At 35.1% G+C, this 20,488-nt stretch overlaps 1 protein-coding gene across 1 annotated transcript in view; it reads left to right on the top strand.

Annotated features, from left to right (window-relative positions):
• NME7 (NME/NM23 family member 7) overlaps window positions 1-20,488 on the top strand; it is a 164,930-nt gene that overhangs the window by 41,406 nt on the left and 103,036 nt on the right. Inside the window, exons 2-7 of the mRNA XM_012657709.1 lie at window positions 4,438-4,545; window positions 5,288-5,454; window positions 9,754-9,864; window positions 14,667-14,717; window positions 16,973-17,180; window positions 17,368-17,383. Coding sequence (XP_012513163.1) covers window positions 4,438-4,545; window positions 5,288-5,454; window positions 9,754-9,864; window positions 14,667-14,717; window positions 16,973-17,180; window positions 17,368-17,383 — 661 coding nt within the window. The remainder of the gene's footprint in view (window positions 1-4,437; window positions 4,546-5,287; window positions 5,455-9,753; window positions 9,865-14,666; window positions 14,718-16,972; window positions 17,181-17,367; window positions 17,384-20,488) is intronic.

Genomic DNA, 20,488 nt, shown 5'->3' with positions numbered 1-20,488 from the left:
GCAAGAATTGTATTCTGACTTCGATTTATTAAATATCCTTTACAAAAAATTATTTATTATAGAAATAACTGTATATGTTCAATAGTTTTTCTTTTTTTGTAAATATAATTTTAGTCACATTTCTATTTTTCTGTCCATCACAAATTCCTTTTTCCTTTGTACTGGATTTTTTCTATAAAGACCTTTAAAAAACTATTTACCTAGGATTAGTTGCAGCTGAGGCTGCATTGTCACAAATCAAGAGAAAAGACCAATGAGAGAGATGAGTGTGTGTATTGCAGCTCTAGAGTCACACATGGGCCTATAAAGAACCATCACTGCTATGGGAGACTTAGGCAACAGAAATCATAAGTGCTTCATGTACACTAAGTCATTTGATCCCCATAACTACCTTATGAGGAAACTACTATTACTATTCTCATTTTACAGATGGGGAAACTGAGGCTTAGAGAGGTTGAGTATCTTGTCCACCATCACAAAACCCAGGTCTATCTGATTCTAGAGCCCGTGCTCTTAGACATTCTGAGATATTCCCTCCAACACCCAGAAAAAACTCTTTATAGCTTTCTGGATCTTCTCTTTAAGCAATACATTTCAAGGACATGTCACTTGCTGTAGGCTGCCAGCAAAATGATAACAGCAATAGTAGCAGCAACAAGACTTGCTGGTTTGGCACATTCTTTGCACTCATCAATACAGGTAGTGACAGGTCCAATTGGTATTTGTTAATAGATTGTCATAGTGTCATCAAGGATGGAATGGACCCACATTTGGGTGAGGTAAAGACATAAAGTGTAACTATAATGTTTGTACCCTCACAAAACCCTGGAATAAAAAAAAAAAAAAAAGGATGGAATGGCTTTCTGATCAGTAATATTGAAAAGTATGAGGCCAAGGTGCAGTTATAGTTGGTGGCATAAGCTTAGTCAAACTTCCTCTTCAACTGAGGGAGTGGATATTTTTTAAGTATATGTGCATGGAAAAAAATTGTTTCACATGATCCATTGTAGAGCTAGGCCTTTCTTTGAACAATAGCAGAGAGAAGTGTGGTTTAATTCGCTTCTCCAAAGCCTTGATTGTCCTTCAGATATCATTTCCTTAAAATCACCTATTTATCTTATACCTTACATGAAGTTTACATTCTACTCAATAATATACACATGCATGTTAAAATATAAAGATGTTTATATTATTTACCATTAAGACTGATGGTTTAGGAAGGTTCTCTCTGTCTCTCTTTCTCTCTCTCTCTCTCTCTTTTCACACACACACACACACACACACACACACACACACACACAGACTTTAAGACTTCTGGAACAAAATGTGATTCGGGATAAACTTTTATTATGTATAAATTATATTTAAAATGTTCAAAAAGGAAGAATTATCAGGCTTCTTTAAGAAACATTCTCTTTTTGATGCAATGTAATCTTTAAATGTTCTTCACAAAGTACTTCTGATAGAAACAAATCTTCAGTGAAGAGGGAATGAATAATTGTCCGTGTCATTATTCTCATCTGTGACATTCTCATCAGAACATCTGTGGCACAAAACCTCGACGTATCAGTATGCGCTACTAAAGTTTTAGTTTCTCCCATTTGAGTTGGCCTTGGAAGCCTGCTGATTTGGAAAGATCTGAGTCATGGGAAGCATAGCTTCCAGTTTGGGCTCAGTTATTCACTAGCTCTGTGACTTTATGCTAGTAATTTACATGCTCTGGAAATCAGTTTCTTTATCCATAAAATGAAGAGTTCAAGCAAAATGATATCCAGCTTTGCTGTTGTTTGGTAGAAAAAGGAATCAAGTTCTTTGCTAGACTTGGCTCAACAAAGTTAAAAAGTAAAAATTTTAAAATTTCAAAGGCGACTTTGGTCTGGGAGGTGTGTGTAAGTGTGCGTGTGCATGTGTGTCAGGCAGGTAGTTGAAAGACCATCCTAATCCCCGCTAGTCTGGAGGCTGAGGCTGGAGAATCCCTTGGGCTCAGGAGTTTGAGATTACAGGGAGCTATGATCATAACACTTCACTCCAGCTTAGGCGACAGAATGAGACCCTGTCTCCAACCTGAGTGGGATGTTTTGTGTCCAGTCCAAATGTACCACTGTTATATCCCTAGATAGTCCTCTTAACTCTAGGAAGTAACCAAAATTTTGACTGTAGAGGTGAAACTGAAAGTTAAGTTTAAATCAAGTTTGAACACAATTTTTACTTGGAGTAATAAACCTTTTCTCTTGAACAAACAGTCTCAGCTTGGGAGTTATTAATAGTTTCCAAAAGCTCCATGGGACAAACATAGGTTTGAGCTCACTTTCATGCCATCTTCTGTACCCCTTGACAGGATTTCTCTGCCAGCTTCTTAGACTTTTCAGTCTCTTGCCCACTTGACTTGACACTCATCACATGTCCTCAGGGTTAAAGCAACACAGAATGTTAGGCTCATCTCAGTGGGCTTCCTGTCTTCCCGCAACTTCGATCGTCATATCCTGGCTGCCTTAGAAGCTCTCCAGGGTCTTCAGTATCTTTTCTAGTTATTCTTAGACAGTTACATTGGTTGGCTATAAGTCACTTTGTCATAGCCAGAAGCAGTAGTTCCTTAGTTTATTTTCTTTGTATTAAAACTGTTTTCTGGATGGTGTATTGTACAAAATTCTGCTGCTTTACTCAGAATTAAAGGGTGTGATTAGCAAGTTTGGTTATTAGGCTACTTGGATAAATGAAGTGCCAACTTTCATTGGTTTTTCATTTGCCTTAGTTAGATGTGTCATTTCTTCCATTTCATACTTTTATTTATCTTAGTGAAGGCAATATTTCAATTATATATTTCAGTGAATATTAGAGATAGTAAAAAATTTTTATTAAAAATTATTATTTAAATTTTTTATTAAAAGTTAAGTACAGCACTAGAATGCACAGCGAAACCTAAATTCAAAAGAGTTGTATTGTTATAATCAATATGAAAAACAGTATAAGAAAGGCTTTTACAAATGTCGTAGTATGTCTCTTGTTTTACATTTATTTTCTCTTGACTAATAAGCTTTGTTTAAATCTGTCTTTTTGTGGGAAAAATAAAATAATGTCTTAAAAATTACTCATCTGTGTTGTAGTTCATGAGTAAAATCATAAACATGACTAGACATACAACTTCTACCATTAGAATTTATAAGTCAATTATTAACAGAAAAAAGAACCCAAACATACTCTAACCAGAGTATCAGATGGCAAATCTAGAATCAGCAACAAAATTCCTAGATTCTCTTTTTCCTTATATCTTCATTTGCTTATTGTAATGAAGGGCCTTTGGGGCTGGGATATTTCTACTAACTTATATAATAATGAGAAAATCTGTCTAACAGGTAAGGGCTAATATTTGACTTTTTTTTTTTTTCATTTTATTCTCTGTGGAACCCACAAGAATGTGCCTTACAGACCTCCAACTACAGGAAGCTTACATGACCAAGGTCCCAGCTGCTGTGCTCTGAAATCCATTGCTGCTTTTGTGCTTTGGACTTACTTCCCAAGGGCTGTTCCCAGCCAGTAACTGAGAAGATGGGATGCTAAAGCTGGATCCCATCCCTGCATGGGATGCAGGGATGCTAAAGCTGGCCTTCCCTGTCCTTGGGAGTCATGGCACTGCTCTGACTGCTCCCTGGCTTGAGCACTGCCTGATGGGCTTGCTGAACCTTCCTCAGATGGTATAGCAATGCAGGATGAGTCCACCTAACCTTCCCTGCCCCTGTCCTCCACTCAGGTCAGATTTGCACTGTGGTCTGCCAGCTTTCCTGGTCTTCCTTGGCTCCCTCCCCATTTTCTATTACAGGAATTTCCCTTAATGAAATTCTTGTATGTTCAATCCTGTCTTGGCATTTGCTTCTCAGAGGTCCTAGACTAAAACGTTCTCCTACTATGTCTATGAAAAGATACTATCATATGAAATTACTGAGGAGAGAAAGGATGTTTGCTGTAATTTTAATGACAATATTCTAATACTGCTAGATTCTTAAATTTAGGGAAGTTAAAACTTCCTGTAATGGAGAACTATTCTCTCAGAAATTTTTTCTTTTATTAGTTCATTGATAATCTCTTTGCATGCAAACTTAGTTGTAGAAGGACTTTGAATTGTTACAGTGGTCAGATCAGGAGCTCAGGTTCTTAAAATATGTAAATTTACTCAGGATGATTGAATGGCTGTGTACTAAACAATTCATAAATCATCTTTGAGAAATATAAGGTTATTTAATGAGAAATTAAAACTTAATGTTTCTGACGGTGTGTTGATAACTGATATTTTGTTGAAAAGCAGAAAAATCAATACAATAGGTAGTAGCAAATTTGTTTCTTGCAAATAGTTGGTAATTCTTGCCTTTATTTTGTATGACTTATGTAAGAGTACTTATTCTTAGTATGTTAGTGTTACAATTTTTCTGTCTTTCTTTGCAGAATCATAGCGAAAGATTTGTTTTCATTGCGGAGTGGTATGATCCAAATGCTTCACTTCTTCGACGGTTTGAACTTCTGTTTTACCCAGGGGATGGGTCTGTTGAAATGGTAAATAAGCCTTTCTTTGCTTGAATGTTGGCAAAGGGGGTAAATGTGGATAGGGAGAGGAATAGGCTTGCCTTTTGTATAATTACTTTTTAAAATACATTTTTATATGTATGAATTCTTTTTTGTTATTCATTATAATTCTAATTTAAGAAGATAACTTTGTGCCTTTATTTTTAATGTCAAAAATAGGCAAATATTCTTGGTTAGAAAACTGAAGTGGGATTATTTACGTTTTAGATTAAGCAATAACTGATAAATTGTTATAGATAAATATTATGCTCATAAATATGCCACCATTATTGCTATCGAGAAGTTAAATTGAAGAGGATTGCACTAAGAGAGCCTTGTTTATTTATTTGTGTCCTTTCATTGGCAACACTTTTAACAAATAGATCTATTTTGTATTGGGATTTTGTATATACAAGAAAGCAGGAATTTGGGTGTATGACTGTCTTTCTTTGGGATTTATAGGCACTAATTTACTGAATAATTTGGCAATAAAAGATCTTTATATTCAGGTTTTAAGTATTAAATTTCCAATAAGAAGCTTTTATGTTATTACTAGATTGGATTAGGAAATACCAAAGTTATAAAAAAATGTATGATTTGTATTTATAGCAAAAAGGGAGTGGAATGTAACCTATCTTTGATAAGATAGAATTAAGAACTATTTCTACCTTATAATCAGACGAATATTCCTTACTGATTACTTTTTTTATTGTATTGTTGTTTTTGGTTCTAGCATGATGTAAAGAATCATCGTACCTTTTTGAAACGCACCAAATATGATAACCTGCACTTGGAAGATTTATTTATAGGCAACAAAGTGAATGTCTTTTCTCGACAACTGGTGTTAATTGACTATGGAGATCAATATACAGCTCGTCAACTGGGCAGTAGGAAAGAAAAGTAAGAAACCAATTACATAATCTTTTTTTCCTTTTCTTTACTTTCTTTCTTTTTTTTTTGAGCATGGTCCTGCTCTGTTACCCAGGCTGGAGTATAGTAGCATGAACATAATTCACTGCAACCTCAGACTCCTGGGCTCAAGCAATCCTCCTGCCTCAGCCTCCTGAGTAGCTGGGACTACAGGGATGATTTTTTTATTTCTTGTAGAGACGAGGTCTGGGGATCTCCTTATGTTGCTCAGGCTGGTCTTGAACTCCTGCCCTCAAGCAATCCTCGGCCTCCCAAAAGGCCGGAGGAGGAGGCTGGGATTATAAGGATGAGCCACTGTGCCCTGCCCACTTTTTGCTTTTTATTGTTTCTTTTTATCTCAAACTTTCTGTTTGGAATGATTTTACATTTGTTTAAATTACATTTTTGAAGAATTTCTTTTCAAGTGTTTCCACTGGTAGAAAACTCAGTTGGTACACATTTGAAAATGTCTTTATTTCCCCACTTACATTCTTGAAACTATTTTCTTATCTATGTTGTATCTTTTTGTTTCTCTGTACTTTATTCTGAATTTTCTCTGAAGAATTCTTTCTCAGTTGCATGTAGTCTTCTGTCAAACTGTTTGTCTAGTTCTTATTTTCATCACCAAATATTCTATTCAAATTTACTTATTATTTATAGCTTATAGTTTTCTGTTTCTGCATGATATTTTGTAGCTTGCCTTTTAGTCCTTTAACCGTAGTTTGCATGGTCATTTTACAGTTTATATCTGATTAATTTCAGTGTCTAAACTATTTGTTTGTCTCTTTCTGTTCTGTGTTGTTTCTTCTGGTTCTCCCTCATGTTAGTCTTTTCCCTTCTGTGTGGGTGAGGGGGTTATTTTTGTGTGATGACAATTGTCATGTGTGTATATGTGATATATGCAAGCTGTGTATTTATATATTAATTACTTTGGGTACAGGATGAAATTCCTTTCTTCCTAGGGAGATATTGTGTTTGTTTCTGTCTATTTCCTGGAGGCATTAACAATCCGTATGACCATTACCCAAGTTCAAAAATTGGAGGTTCTGAGACTACCTAGGTGATGTGACCTTCTGCTGCCAGGCCATTCAAGGCCTGCCTGGTTCTTTGTGGTTCATGCTAAGGGCTGGGTAGGTGGGTAGCCTTTGGTCCTATATTATTATAGGGAGGATCATCTGTTGGGTTCTGTTCCCCTCTCCCAGTGATGTATTACAAATTAAAGTTCAAATTTGCCAGAGGGGCAATGATGTCAAGTCAAAGGCAACTTTCATTCTCACTTTTCTGTGTCCCCATTTTTTTTCACTTTTGTCCTAATACCTCTTGATCATCTAGTCAATTCATCTTTGCTTTTATAAAAAAGTTTTAAAAAATATCCATTTTTTTAGTTTTCAGTAGAAGGATTGCTCTGAGTAACTTTGCCATTGTTGTCAATCAAAAGCCTTGACTCAGTGCATTTTCCTCTAGTGCCTCATATAAGACTGTTTTCCTTTATCCATTGGGCAAACACACACTTTATGCTTGCAAAGAAAACATAAAATCAAACATAAATTTAGCCTTGGGTTCATGTTTAGAATGGGCTTTTATATACTTAAGGCATATATAAACACCTTTTAAAATATTTACATAAATTAGTGTAGATATAAGTTTACATATCTGTTTCTTCTGTTCAGTGGCATTCGAAGAGTCCATAAACATTGTAATAACACATTTATTGTACAGCAATAGCACTGCACTACCTAGAATGTTGTTGTACTACACTCAGTCATCTTTCTCACAAACCTGTTTGCTGCAATGTTTTCTCAGAGCCTGACGGTATATGAAGAACATATTTTTTGCATGGCTCTGTGAGAATTGTTATTTTTCAGAAATCTGTATCCTGAGTTTGTGAAGGCAGGCCAATTGTCTAATGCTAAGAAGTTTTAATGTTAAATAATGATTTTCATAATTTTGTGCTTTCTTTTGAGACTATCTCAAGCTGCATCTACTACAGTGCTTGCCTCAGTGCAGGCAAGAGGATACTATGTGTTAGATTGTTATATTGATGGCCCCCAATGAATCATGCCTACTGGAAAACATGTCCTTGTCTAGCCTCCTCTCACAGTGACTCTGGGCTTGACTATGTGACTTGCATTGGCCAAAGGAACATCAGCAAACGTGCCTCAAGGGGGATCTTGATAAGTTGCGTGTTCACTGGTCCCTATGTGGCTGTATATGAAGAAGCCTGATCTAGCCTCCCTAAGGATGGGGGACCACAGGAAAGAGAAGCACAGCTTCTCAGCTGAGCACAGCCTCCAGCTCATCCTCTAGCCGAATGCAGCTGTACGAATGATCCCAGGTGAAGCCACTACCCAGCCAACCTACAGAACCTCGAGAAATTGTTGTTTTATGCCACTGCATATTGGGGTGGTTTGTTATGCAGCAGTAGGTAACAGAGGCACTATTAATATATTAATATTTTTGTGGCCCTTTTGTTTGTGTGCTGTCTTTACCTTTAAATAGCACATATGATTCCTGATGTCTGTCTTATTTCCCCTGTAAAATACATTTAATTGTTACCTACTGAACAGTTAAGCCACAAAGATAAGACAGAGGAGTTTATTTAGTGTAATCATGTAATGAAATGCAATCAACCCATTGTCTCCTGCAGGCAATTAAAGAGAAAATGAAATTATATTTTAAAATAAGTTCCGTCAGCTTTGGACTTTTCACATTGTATCTTGTTTACAGAAATTAATTACTACTATGTTTTATATTTTCTTTAAGAGCTATGGTTAGTGAAATGTTCTTTCAGAGTGTAGCATAAACAATTTATAGATTGGTTTGGCTTATGATATTTAAACTAAAAAGAGTTTTAACTGTATTTTCTATGATACCATATAATATAAATTAATATAAGTGACTCATCTGCTTCAAAATAAAGAAAAAGATTATCTGCTATAGTTTTTAATAAACAGATTAAGATGAACAATTTGTTATTTACAGTTTCAAATCCCAGCCATAAGTTACTGTAAGTAAGGGTATTTTAATTATATTTTCAGCTATGTTTGTCTTGTTGGTGAACAAAGCCAACTATGAAAAGGCCAACTGTTCTCCTTTCATGGATTCCTTGAATTAATGCCAGTGTTGTCAGAACAATTGGAAATACGGAAGGGAAAGTTGCAGTAATTCTTCATCATGTAAACTGAACTACTCCAGCTAATCTGGGTTTTATCTTGCATTTGCAAATATTATTCTTGAGGGTTTGGTGATGATGCCCCTTTTTAATAATACTAATAGTAACATTATTTGTGATGTGGAAGGAGCATAGACGTGGGAGTCTGATGAGTTGGGTGTTTTGTCCCAAACATGCTACTGACCAGCCATGTAACCTTTGGCATGTTACCTCTCTAGGCCTACTTTTCTCATCAGTAAAATGAGGACACTAAGATGATCTCTCTCTCCACATTCCTGTTACTTCTGAGACTTCAGAGGGGAAAAGTGCATTGTTCTGAGATATCCTCTTGGAGGAAAAGATAATTTTAAAAGTTAGGATGGTGTTTGCTATTCATATACATTGTTGAGTAAGAAGACATTTGGTTCTTTGCATATCACCCATGCTATGAATAAAGAGTCAAGAGAAGAATTTGTAATTATTTCCAAATCAATGCTGAACTGACTGCATAGCATACGTATGTTGAAATCTAAGAGAACAAAAACCAAGCTATTAATGTATTTAGTGCAACATTTTAGAGATTAGTCTTTGTATAAAATGTATGCTAAGAAATAGAACATTTAAATTTCTATTTTCTAATATGAGCATATTGAAAATAAAAATTTTAATGTTTTTTCCCTAAGCTTTATTTTTTTTCTAAATTTGATGTCTAATTTTGATTTCTTTGGGAAAAATACTAAAACTTAAAAAATACTAAACTTACTTTGTGTAAGTTTTTAAAAGATGTCTGTAATACACTTCTCTCCCAATATGCAGTGGCATAAAACAACAATTTCTCGAGGTTCTGTAGGTTGGCTGGGTAGGGGCTTCACCTGGGATCATTCATACAGCTGCATTCGGCTAGAGGATGAGCTGGAGGCTGTGCTCAGCTGAGAAGCTGTGCTTCTCTTTCCTGTGGTCCCCCATCCTTAGGGAGGTTAGACCAGCCTTCTTTATATATAGCCACATAGGACCATATAATTAATTTCAAATTTTGATAATCTAGGATGATTATTAAGGGAACTACCACTGCTTGGGAATTATAAATAAAAACTGCTGAACTATATTTATTTTCAAACCTATTCTTTATTTCTTTACAGAACATTAGCTCTGATTAAACCAGACGCAGTATCAAAGGCTGGAGAAATAATTGAAATAATAAACAAAGCTGGATTTACTCTAACCAAACTCAAAATGATGGTGATTTCAAGGTAATCTGTTGATCATTTTCAGTTATGTAATGTCTAGGTTCCTTTTTAAAAAATGATCTTCTACCTTTCATGTCATTGTTTGAAATAAGGAACTTCCCACTGAATGGCAAAGAATAGAATAGTAATCTTACCAGAATGAGAACAAGAAGACAATAGGTGATCAGATGCATGAATAACCATCCAACTATAAACACTTAGGAGTCGTCAAATTATATATGCCTCATTTAACTATTTATTTAACTATTTATTATCTTTCATAGCCCCATCCGCTTTTGTAACACCAATGCTTGATAATTACAATCTCTCCTTAATATACAATTATAACACTATATAGAAGTGATAGAGGAAATGAATATCTCATTATTTCTATTTGACAAGGGGATGCTCCTTAGCTCCTCTTAATATATACAATAGGTAAAGTATACCTATTTACTACTCTGAAAAGCAATCCAACCTATCTGACCATATATTTTCTCATTTATTTAGTGAAAATAAGACTTACACATCCTATTTAGCCCTTTCTGTCATGAAGTAAGTAACTCCAACCCATGATAAAATTGTGTTTCTACCTTGGCAATGGAAAGGAAAATATTAACAACATCCAAACAAAGAATAGAGGATTGGGACAACCTTCTCTTAAGTTTTTTTAGAGAGCCTTTCAGAAAAAAACACACAACTGATCTTTCTATGATATTGGACACTTACTTTTTAAAAATTTCTACCAAGTAAGCAAAGCAAAGACTGCAACATTCCAGAGGATGGAGAAGGGAGATGGGCGTCTATTAGGGCAGAGGCTTGTGGCCTGTGACAGTAGCACTGGTATCTGCGGAGGCATGAATGTAGCAGGTAGGCGGAGCTAGCTCCTGTAGTGTCCTTACGTTTCTCCACTAGTTAGTTTGTTTGTTTGTTTTTGGTCAGGTGTCTTTCTACTGCTTCAAGAAATCATCGCTTTATGGGTATCTATTCCATGGGTCGGTTGCAGTTTTGTTTCTTTGAGAACAGGGACAGTGGATAGCAGTGGACATTCAACTTGGCTTTGATCCGTCTGATGCCTAGAAACCTTACAAGACACCCTCAATTTTATCCCCAAAGCAACATATGCTAATTTTAACTTTTCCCCTATGTAAGATCTTCCAGTTCATATATTTTCTAGAGAGGCAGGAGGCTGACATTTCGGAGCACATAGTCTAGAGGCAGATGGCTTGTTACTGTGCCACTTACAAGGTGTATGACTCTGAACAAGTTACCACTGTGCTTATTTCTTCATCTGCAGAATGAGAGTACCTATTTCATAAAGTTGTGATATAAAAGTACCTATATCATAAAGTTATAAGGGTTACTTGAGTCTTATGTCTCCACACCTCTAGTGTTCGATGACTTGGCATCAGACTTCCTGTGATAAAGATGCAACTTGTTTACTGTAATAGCTCTATAGCACGTGAAGAAAGATGCTAGAACCAATTAACATTTTAAGAGCACCATAGGGAATATATTTGCTAATATTTCCTTGGGAACTTGAGGCTTATTAATTCCATCCATGCCTTATAAAGCTCTCCATCCTTTGGAGGGCCACGAATACAAACCCTTCCAATTACTTGTCCACACACATTCATTCATTTAGTGTTGTACACTTTCTTTCTCTGTAGTCCTCTGACTACACCCCTGGTCACTAATCTCTTATCAAACTCTTTTTACTGGCCCCTCAGGAAGTCAAATTTCATTGTAAACAAACATCTTGTGTCCACAGTGAATGTTCTACTGCCCCTCATCCCCGCCTCTTTCCTTTTATCATTTTCATAGGTCAGGCAAAGATGTTTGAACTTGATCCAGGAGACAATGGGGAACCACTGAAAGGTTTAAGCAGAAGAGTAACATGGTCAGATTTGCACGTTAGAGAAACGACACTGCCTGAAGGAAGAAAAGTCTATTATTAAGAGGCAAGACTAGAAGTAGAGACCAGTAGAAGATGACTGCTGTGGTCTAGCATAGGACAGATAATGGAGGCCTGGAGGGGGGACGTGCCAGTGGGAAGAAGAGATGGGCTACCAACTGTGTTGGTTCCCCTTGCCTCCATGTCCTGTAGGCCATAGGCCTGGGTGTATGCTGTGTACACAGTGGGTTGTATCACAACTGAGGAAGGGTGAACTTGGGTTACCAACTGTTTCATTAGCAAGCAATAAACAAGCCTGCTCTTTGTACTGAAGAGATACGTTACCTCATCCCTCAAGGTTGTTCACTGTAAACGCAACCTTGAGAAATGACTAGGATAAAGAGCAATCAGGGCCTTGCACTGTTGGCACACCCACTAAGGCACATTAGGAGCACGAGAGACCCATGGAGTTTCTCTCAATGTATAAATCTTGTCTAAAATGATTTGTTCAAACGTCAGTTCCTACATCGTGACACTATCTAGAAGGCAGCAGCTAAGTTCTATCTGAATTTGTATTTCTAGCCCAGGAGTTCGAAGTTGCAGTGAGCTGTGATCATACCCCACTGCATTCTAGCCTGGGCGACAGAGCAAGACCTGGTCTCCAAAAAAAAAAAAAAAACAAAAAAACCCCACAACAAAACATAACAAAAAATTTCTCTTATTAGTGATGCACTTGTTTATATCTGTTTCCTTCTAAACCTTTTATTGGAGGAATTAGGTAAGAATGGTAGGAAACAATTTATGAACTCTCATCCTGGTTTTAATTTTAGATTTCGAATGGAGATAACTTTGGAATTAGTGACATGTTGGAAGAAAACATTGAAATACTTTTAGTAATGTATTAAGATTTTTCTTTTCATTGATATTAAAGATTGTGGTTGTTTTTTCCTTTTTAGTAGTTTAGTTTTTTGTGTTTGAAAGGTTTAGAATTGGTAGTTTTAGTACTCTTCTGCTAACTCTTCTAATTTACTCCCCACATGAGTTTTTTAGACATTCAGTTTTACCCCATTTTAGCTTGTAAAACAATATATACAGTATCTCATTTTTGTGAATTCTTCTCCTTACCCTCTAGAATTTTTTTCCTGCAGTTGATAGTAGAAAGAGCATAAACAGTCAGAAATTTGCAGTCAGAGAGATTTGGGTTTGAATCCCCTTGTCTTGCCCTTACTAGCTCTTTGACCCGGACAAACTATGTATCCACGCTGAACTTCATTCTTTTCATATGTAAAATAAAGGTGATCATACCTATTTTAATATATTGTGAAAAATAAATATAATAATTTAATCATGGCTATAATTAACTCTAGAAAAAATGTGAGTTTTCTTCCCCTCCCCATGTCTTGGGATGAATTTTGTTTTCTATACTGGCATAGTATATTTTAGTAATCTTTTCATAGCCAAAGGGAATATTTCAGTACATTTGATTAGAATAAGCATATGCCCTGATATAAACTGTTATGTGAATTCATTTTGTAATAGGCCAATAAAGTCTTCAAAAACATTGCATTCCAAATTAATTTTCAAGCCTGAAGTGTTGATTCTTTGCTAGGGAACACTTTATCTTCTTTGCTATTTTTAAAAGTATTTGATGTTGATGTTTATTTGTCAATATTATGACCTCAGTTTAATGGCTTTAAGAAAACTATACAATTTTGAGACACCTGATTTGCTTAAAAAAAAATTCCTTAGACTTTTCAGCTGAATCAGTTTAAAATGTATTATTCTTTCATTGTCTCTATAGACACTCTTTTTTTTGAAGAGGAGACTAAATTAACTTTTTAATTAAATTAAACTAATTAATTAATTTTTTTGAGACAGGGTCTCTCTGTGTTACCCAGGCTGGACTTGAACTCCTAGGCTCAAGGGATCCTCCGGCCTCAGTCTATCTGAGGACTACAGGAAAATTTCTTTTGCTTTTCTTTTTATTTTTTCCCTTTTTCCTCTTTATTTTGTAAATTTCATATAATAATTGTACATATTTATGGTATACATAGTGATGTTTCAATACATTCTATAGATAGTCTTTAGTGGGAATATAAACTTAAAAAGTAAATTTGTGTTACCATTAATAAATTTTTAATTATGAATATCTCCATATTCTTCCCTTTTTTGGTGATGTCAGTTAAAATATTAGTTTTTAATCCATTACTAACCAATAAGAATGCATTAATATACATAATTTGTCACACAGCTTTTGAAAACTCAAATGTATAGTCTTTCCTTTGGAGAGATCTAGCTAAGAAAGAAAACTATAACTACCAAATTAAAATTCTAGCCTAAACTCTTAAGTTTAAAGCCTGTAGAAGAAAGTGACAAATTTGGAAGTAGAAGATGGCTTTGGGCCAGGCACGCATGGTGACTCATGCCTATAATCCCAGCACTTTGTGGCCAAGGTGGGAGGATTGCTTGAGCCCATGAGTTTGAGGTTACAGTGAGCCATGATCATGCCTCTGTGCTCCAGCCTGGACAACATATCAAGACCCTGTCTCTAAAAAAATAAAAATAAAGGCTTTGCATTTTTTGATGTAATTTATGTTCACTTTAAAGAAAAAATATTGGCCAAATGTTAAATTTTGTTTTTAGAATGTTACAGATGCTGGTGAAAAGGAAGATAGATGATATATAACATGAGTGGAAAAGTAAATATTGCCTCTTATATTCATTTTAATTTTATATTTAACATAGATATGACTCATACTTGCAAAATATTTCCAGAAAGGGAGGGATTTGACAGACTACTTGGTGAAAAATTATTAATTAATTCACCTACAGATGAAATAAATTTAAGTGATTTCATTTTATTTTATTAATGTAAACTAAATAATTATCTTCTTACGTAATTCTTAACTATTTCGTTCTGATTATTTTATAGGAAAGAAGCAATGGATTTTCATGTAGACCACCAATCAAGGCCCTTTTTTAAGTAGGTGCTAATTTGGGGGTTAGTGGTATATAATGAAGGCTATCCTAGAAAATAAACAGTTACATTTTTACAATTCAAAAATTTGTTACATGAGCATAATCTCTCAAAAGGACCATAGCAACCTCTTGAAACTACACAGAATTCTTTTCTAAGAATTGTTTTCTCTTTTATTAGATAAGAATTCTTATATGTCATCATTAAATATCTTAAACTTTAACCAGTAGTAAATAGGGTAATTTGATTAAGTTACAAAGAAGATAGGTTTCTATTCAGATTTCAGTGGTTTAAAAATAGAGTAAAAATTGTATTTTATGTTGAGTATTTTGTTGTGCTTTTAAACTCTCTTATTTTGGTAATCTTGTATACATAAAACAATGTTCATAGAACCCATGTATTTCAACTAAATACTTTAATATATATTTTGTTTCTTGAAATATAGCAAATAATATATGTTAAATCTCAATATTATAAATATTTGGGATATAATTACATTTAAGTGAGTATTGTGCATCCTCATATTACTATTAACAGACAAAGGAGTATTTACATTTCTAATAAAGAAAAATGTCATATTAGCCAAACTGCTACAATAGACATGCCATTTGGTACCCTACACAGAGTAGTGGGTTTTTTCCTAAGTTTTTATATAAGAAAATTATTATGTTATAGATGATTTAAAATCAAGCATCATAAAATGTTTCTAAGCCTTATTAGAAGAGACATATACAATTTTCTAGGAAATTGGTAGAAATTATTATTTGTTATAGTCTTTGTAGGTGTTTGTAACATTGAATTACAACTGCTAGTTTAATGTCATATATGTAATTCATGTGCAGTAAATTTTATTAAATGGGCGAATTAACTAGTTGCCATGTATTGGGAGAAATATGACAAAAGACTAGCTGAAGTAATTGGAAATCGTTTCATGAAGCCAAAGCAGTGTCTTATGATCAGTCATACCATTCCCTGTATTATTACATGCCACACTCAGAGTATAGGCTTATTCTATTCTGTGTTTTGAGAATTCTGTATTAACAGGACATTAGAGTATAAATTTCTCGAGGGAAAAATCCTGTTTCGTAGCACAGATTCTGATATGTAGTTGTTTCTCTGTGTTTGAGTTCCTTAAATCTAATGGTTGGTTTGGGTTTTTTTGTTTGTTTTGGCACCTAAGGCCTAGGAGAATGTAAATGAGGAGGTCCTCGTGGATCTCTTAGGGTAGAGGGTATGAATACTTCTTTGTACATGCTATTTCTTAGAAATATTCTTCAAAATGAATTGTAGTGATTTAAAAAGGAAGTACTAAAGGAAGTTAGCTCATATAACATGGTGCATTGCTGAAAGAACTTTGTAAAATAGTCATAAGAGACACAATAGGGCAGGCCTGTCACACCATCCTCCTTTCCTCAAGAGGGTCCCATTCTGTCTTTACTTTGGGTGAGAGAGAAACATGGGCTTACTTTGAGCAGTGCTTTGTTCCTGATTAACACAGGAGGAGGGAGGGTATCCCTTATTTCAGCTAAACTTATCATTGCTGCCTTGTACACACATAGAAGTGGAAAAATAAAATGAGGTATTGTTTTTTATACCTTGGGGGACTGTGACTCAGTGCTGGATTTTTAATTAAGAACCTCTGTGTATGCTTTAATAATTTAAGGTAGGAGTATTCAGTACTATTACGCTAATAAAGGATATTTCTCGAAGGCCTGTTGATTTCTTTTTTCTTTATCACTAAACTAACTCAGTGTTTATTGACTGAGAATTCCTTGTCAGTCTTTGAATTCTAATAGTTCTACACGAAAAGAATTAAATAAATTCTTACTCAAAATATATTACAAGGCATCCATCACTGTCATCAATTTCTCTATTATGAAATTGTAGTCGACTGCAGTGGTAAACCACGTGAAAATAAGAAGGAAATCCTCAGTACCTTTTAGAGCAATGGGAGAAACACAGATCAACATTATGCATTTTAAGTCAATGAAATAGTCTTAATGTAACCCAACAGTGATTTTTCTGCTAACAGTAATTGATTTGACATTATTAGTGATCTATAGTGAATTGAACCACTGCAAGACACTCAATTTATTAAAATTTTATCCTGCCCATGTAAAATTCACTATGTCCAACAGTTCTGAGATCATAATATTAATGTCTATGTTGAAATATTCAAATTTAAATATATCCTTGTTGTTAAAAGAGATATCTAGGTTGACAGAAAAAAGAAGCAAATTAATCTCTTACCTATATTGTAGTGAGCTGATCCAGTTTATTACAAGTGGTCCTATTATTGCCATGGAGATTTTAAGAGATGATGCTATATGTGAATGGAAAAGACTGCTTGGACCTGCAAACTCTGGGGTGGCACGCACAGATGCTTCTGGAAGCATTAGAGCCCTCTTTGGAACAGATGGCATAAGAAATGCAGCTCATGGCCCTGATTCTTTTGCTTCTGCTGCCAGAGTAAGGTGTTTTAAACATATTTTAATTCTGTTTTAGTTTTGTTAAATGTTTTATATCAAAGTAAAGCATTTCTGTCACTGGTGACTTAGGATGGATTTATCAAGATGATCTAGTAGTAGAGAAGATCTCTGACCTTTTGCATAGGATCAGACAGTGTTTCAGTGGTATGTCCTTTGTGAACTGGTAGCCTGGTCATGGTCAAGGTAAGTTTTCTCCCATTAAAACACTTGTCATCCCATTTCTTGTTCCAAAGACTTAACTTACTAAGGCTCTTAAATGTTTGAATTATTGAATTCATGTAAGAATACGAGTTTATGGATAGTAGATATTAAAAAAGAAGACATATTTTGATATATTCTTTCTTTGGCTCAGACCTAACACTGTACTTTCAAGCTTAACATCCTTTTATTTTCCTATATATAGCTAGTGTTTATGAAAAAGTTTCCCTATAATTACTCTTTTATTTTAAATCCATATAAATAAAGTGTTACATTGGATTTATACTGAGGTCGAATTAAAGAAGTGCAACTTTATTCTTAGTGTTGTGAGAAGTTTTTCAGCTAAATTAAGATGGTTTTTAATCTGGTCATGTTCACAATGAAACAAAATTAGACAGTTTTTTAATAATTGATTTTTTTCTTTTTCTCGAACTTCATCAGCAAGTCCTTTCAGTTCTACTTTGAAAACAGCCTCTAAATCTGATCATTGTGGTATAAATCACAGTTATATTTTGCCAGGACTATTGAAATTCTTCTTTTCTCCTCTCTTATACTCAATTTATGAAAATTTTACCTTGCCCAAGTAAAATTAACTATGCTCAGTGATCTTTTTAAGACAAATCAGATTAATATTCACCTATTGAAAACCTTCAATTCGCTTCAGGGAATTTCTGTCTTGTGTGGAATAAATCTAAAGTCTTTATTGTAGCCTCCAGTGCTCTACCTGATCTGGTCCCTATCTGTCTCTCTAACGCTCCCTCTCTGACGAATCTGTACCTTAATCACCATGCTCCAGGTACACTGACCATCTTGCTATTCCTCGCATATTTTGGACCGATATAGTCAACTAACAGCAAAGAAGGGAGTGTGGTTGGATGGGCATGAGGGAAGGTGGGGAGGAGTAATGAGGTCATAGAAGTAATCAGGGGAGAGATCATATGGTCTTATAGGCCATAGTAGTACTTTTGGCTTTTTCTCTGAGAAAAATGGAGAGCCATTTTAGGATTTGAGCAAAGGAGTGCCATGTTTGACTTCACATTTAGAAGGATCATTCTGGCTGTTGCCTTGAGAATATCTATAGTGGGCAAGAGCAGCGACAGACAGCTTAGTCAAGAATCTGTTTCAATAACCCAGACAGATGATGGCTTGAACCAGGGGGTAGCAATGGGAGAAATATGTACATGTATTTTAAAATATATTTTAATGGTTGAAAGTCAGATGAACAAGATTTCCTGCTAGATTGAATGTTGAATGTATAATATGAGAAAAAGAGAGATATCAAGGATTGTTTCAAAGTTCTAAGCCTGAGAAACCGAAAGGATAGAATTTACATAAACTAAAATGTGAAAGACTGTGGCTAGAGGCAGTATGGATGGAAAATAAGCAGTTACATTTTAGACATTTTTAAACTTAACATGTTTGTTATTCAACTATAGGTATTGAATGAAAAAATAAGTATGAGAATTTGGAATTTGGGAGAGATCAGGACTAAAGGCATAAATATGGGGGTTGTCAGCATATAAATGGTATTTAAAGCCATGAGACCAGTTGAGATTACCATGAAGAGGGTGTAGATAGAGAAGGAAAAAGGACTAAAGATGGAGCCTTGTGTCCTGATACAAGGTCAAAGAGGAGAAGACAGCAAAGGAGGTCAAAGAGGTGCCATCAGCAAGGTGTAAGGAAAAACTCAGAGATAGTTGTGTTCAGGAGGCTAAGTGTAGAAAATATTCTAAAAGGAGATAATGATTAATGGTATCAATAAGGCAGATATATCAAGTAAGTAGAGGACTGAGAATGGACTGTTAGATTTTGTAATGTAGAGGTCATTCGTGAACTTGGTAAGGTCAGTGTTGGTGGAAAGATGGAGGCAAAACTATGTGTGGAGTGGACTTAAAAGAAAATTGCAGACCAGGAATTGGAGGCAGTGAATATAGACAACTCTTTTCAGGAGTTTTGCTGTATAGGTGAGCAAAGAAATGAGGTGGTAGCTGTCAAGAAAAGCGGGGTCAATGTTTTTTAAGATTAGAAAAATTACAGATATGAAAAATTGATGACGTAAGTAAGACAAAGAGGGAGACTTGCTAGAGCAATGTCATTGATTAGGCAAACAGGAATGGAATTAGAGTCCAGGTGGAGAGATAGGTGTGCATCTCGGTGCATGGATAGTTGTCTATAGCAACAGGTGGGAAGGCAGAGCATGTGAATATGTGGACCCATATGCTGATTCTTAAGAAGGAAGCAAGGTCAAAACAGCTAAAAGTGAGGATAGAGGATAAGATGTTGGTTGTTCAAAGAGAGAGAATATGTGAGATAGTCATCTAAAAGACTAGAAAAAGGAATAGATTAAGGAAATGTTCTATGATTGCTGTACTGAATTAATGACCTAATGCTTGCGGCCATGTTATGAGTGTAGTTGTTCTCCAAACATGTTCTCCAGCATGGCTGTGGGTGCAGAGTAGGTAGAGTACTGGCTTTAATCATAGCTGTGGTTTTGCAAAGCAAAATGATGAAAGGGTTAAGACAGTTCAAGGTATATGCAGGACAGTGATTATAGCCTTTGACCATATCTTAGTAGTAGATGTAAATGTGGTATTGTTTTCTATAGTTAAATTGCCAATCATATTTTTTGAGGTATTACAAAAATGGTAGACATAAATAATTAGTGAAGGAAATAATTGAGGCTGAACTGAAAATCATTGAGTATGTTGGTATTTCCTTCCCATTTCCCCCTATTACTACCTTACCCCATCCATTTCTTTCTTTATTTCTACCAGTTCATTTAATAAATTTGAACACAAATTTGCTTATCAGATTTTAGGTTACTTAGGTTCTGTGTGTGTTTATACACTAGATGATTCCACTAGTGAGTTCCATGAGGGCAGGGATTTTTGTCCGTTTTGTTTTGATCATTATAACCTGCCTACACATAATAAATGCTTAGTAAATATTTGCTGTATGAATGAATTCTCCTAACACTGGTCATTAAGGTCTCTACCTACTTCCCATGAGTGAACAATATTTTTCCCAAAGCATTTACATTAAAAGCTTTGCCATAATATAAATAAAAACGGAAAGAAATGGAAAAAAAAA

This window comes from Propithecus coquereli, unplaced genomic scaffold (genome assembly GCF_000956105.1).
Source record: "Propithecus coquereli isolate 6110/MARCELLA unplaced genomic scaffold, Pcoq_1.0 Scaffold56, whole genome shotgun sequence".
Classification (NCBI taxonomy): domain Eukaryota; kingdom Metazoa; phylum Chordata; class Mammalia; order Primates; family Indriidae; genus Propithecus; species Propithecus coquereli.
Note: the sequence above shows the minus strand (reverse complement) of the source record. Positions and strands in the feature narration are given on the sequence as shown.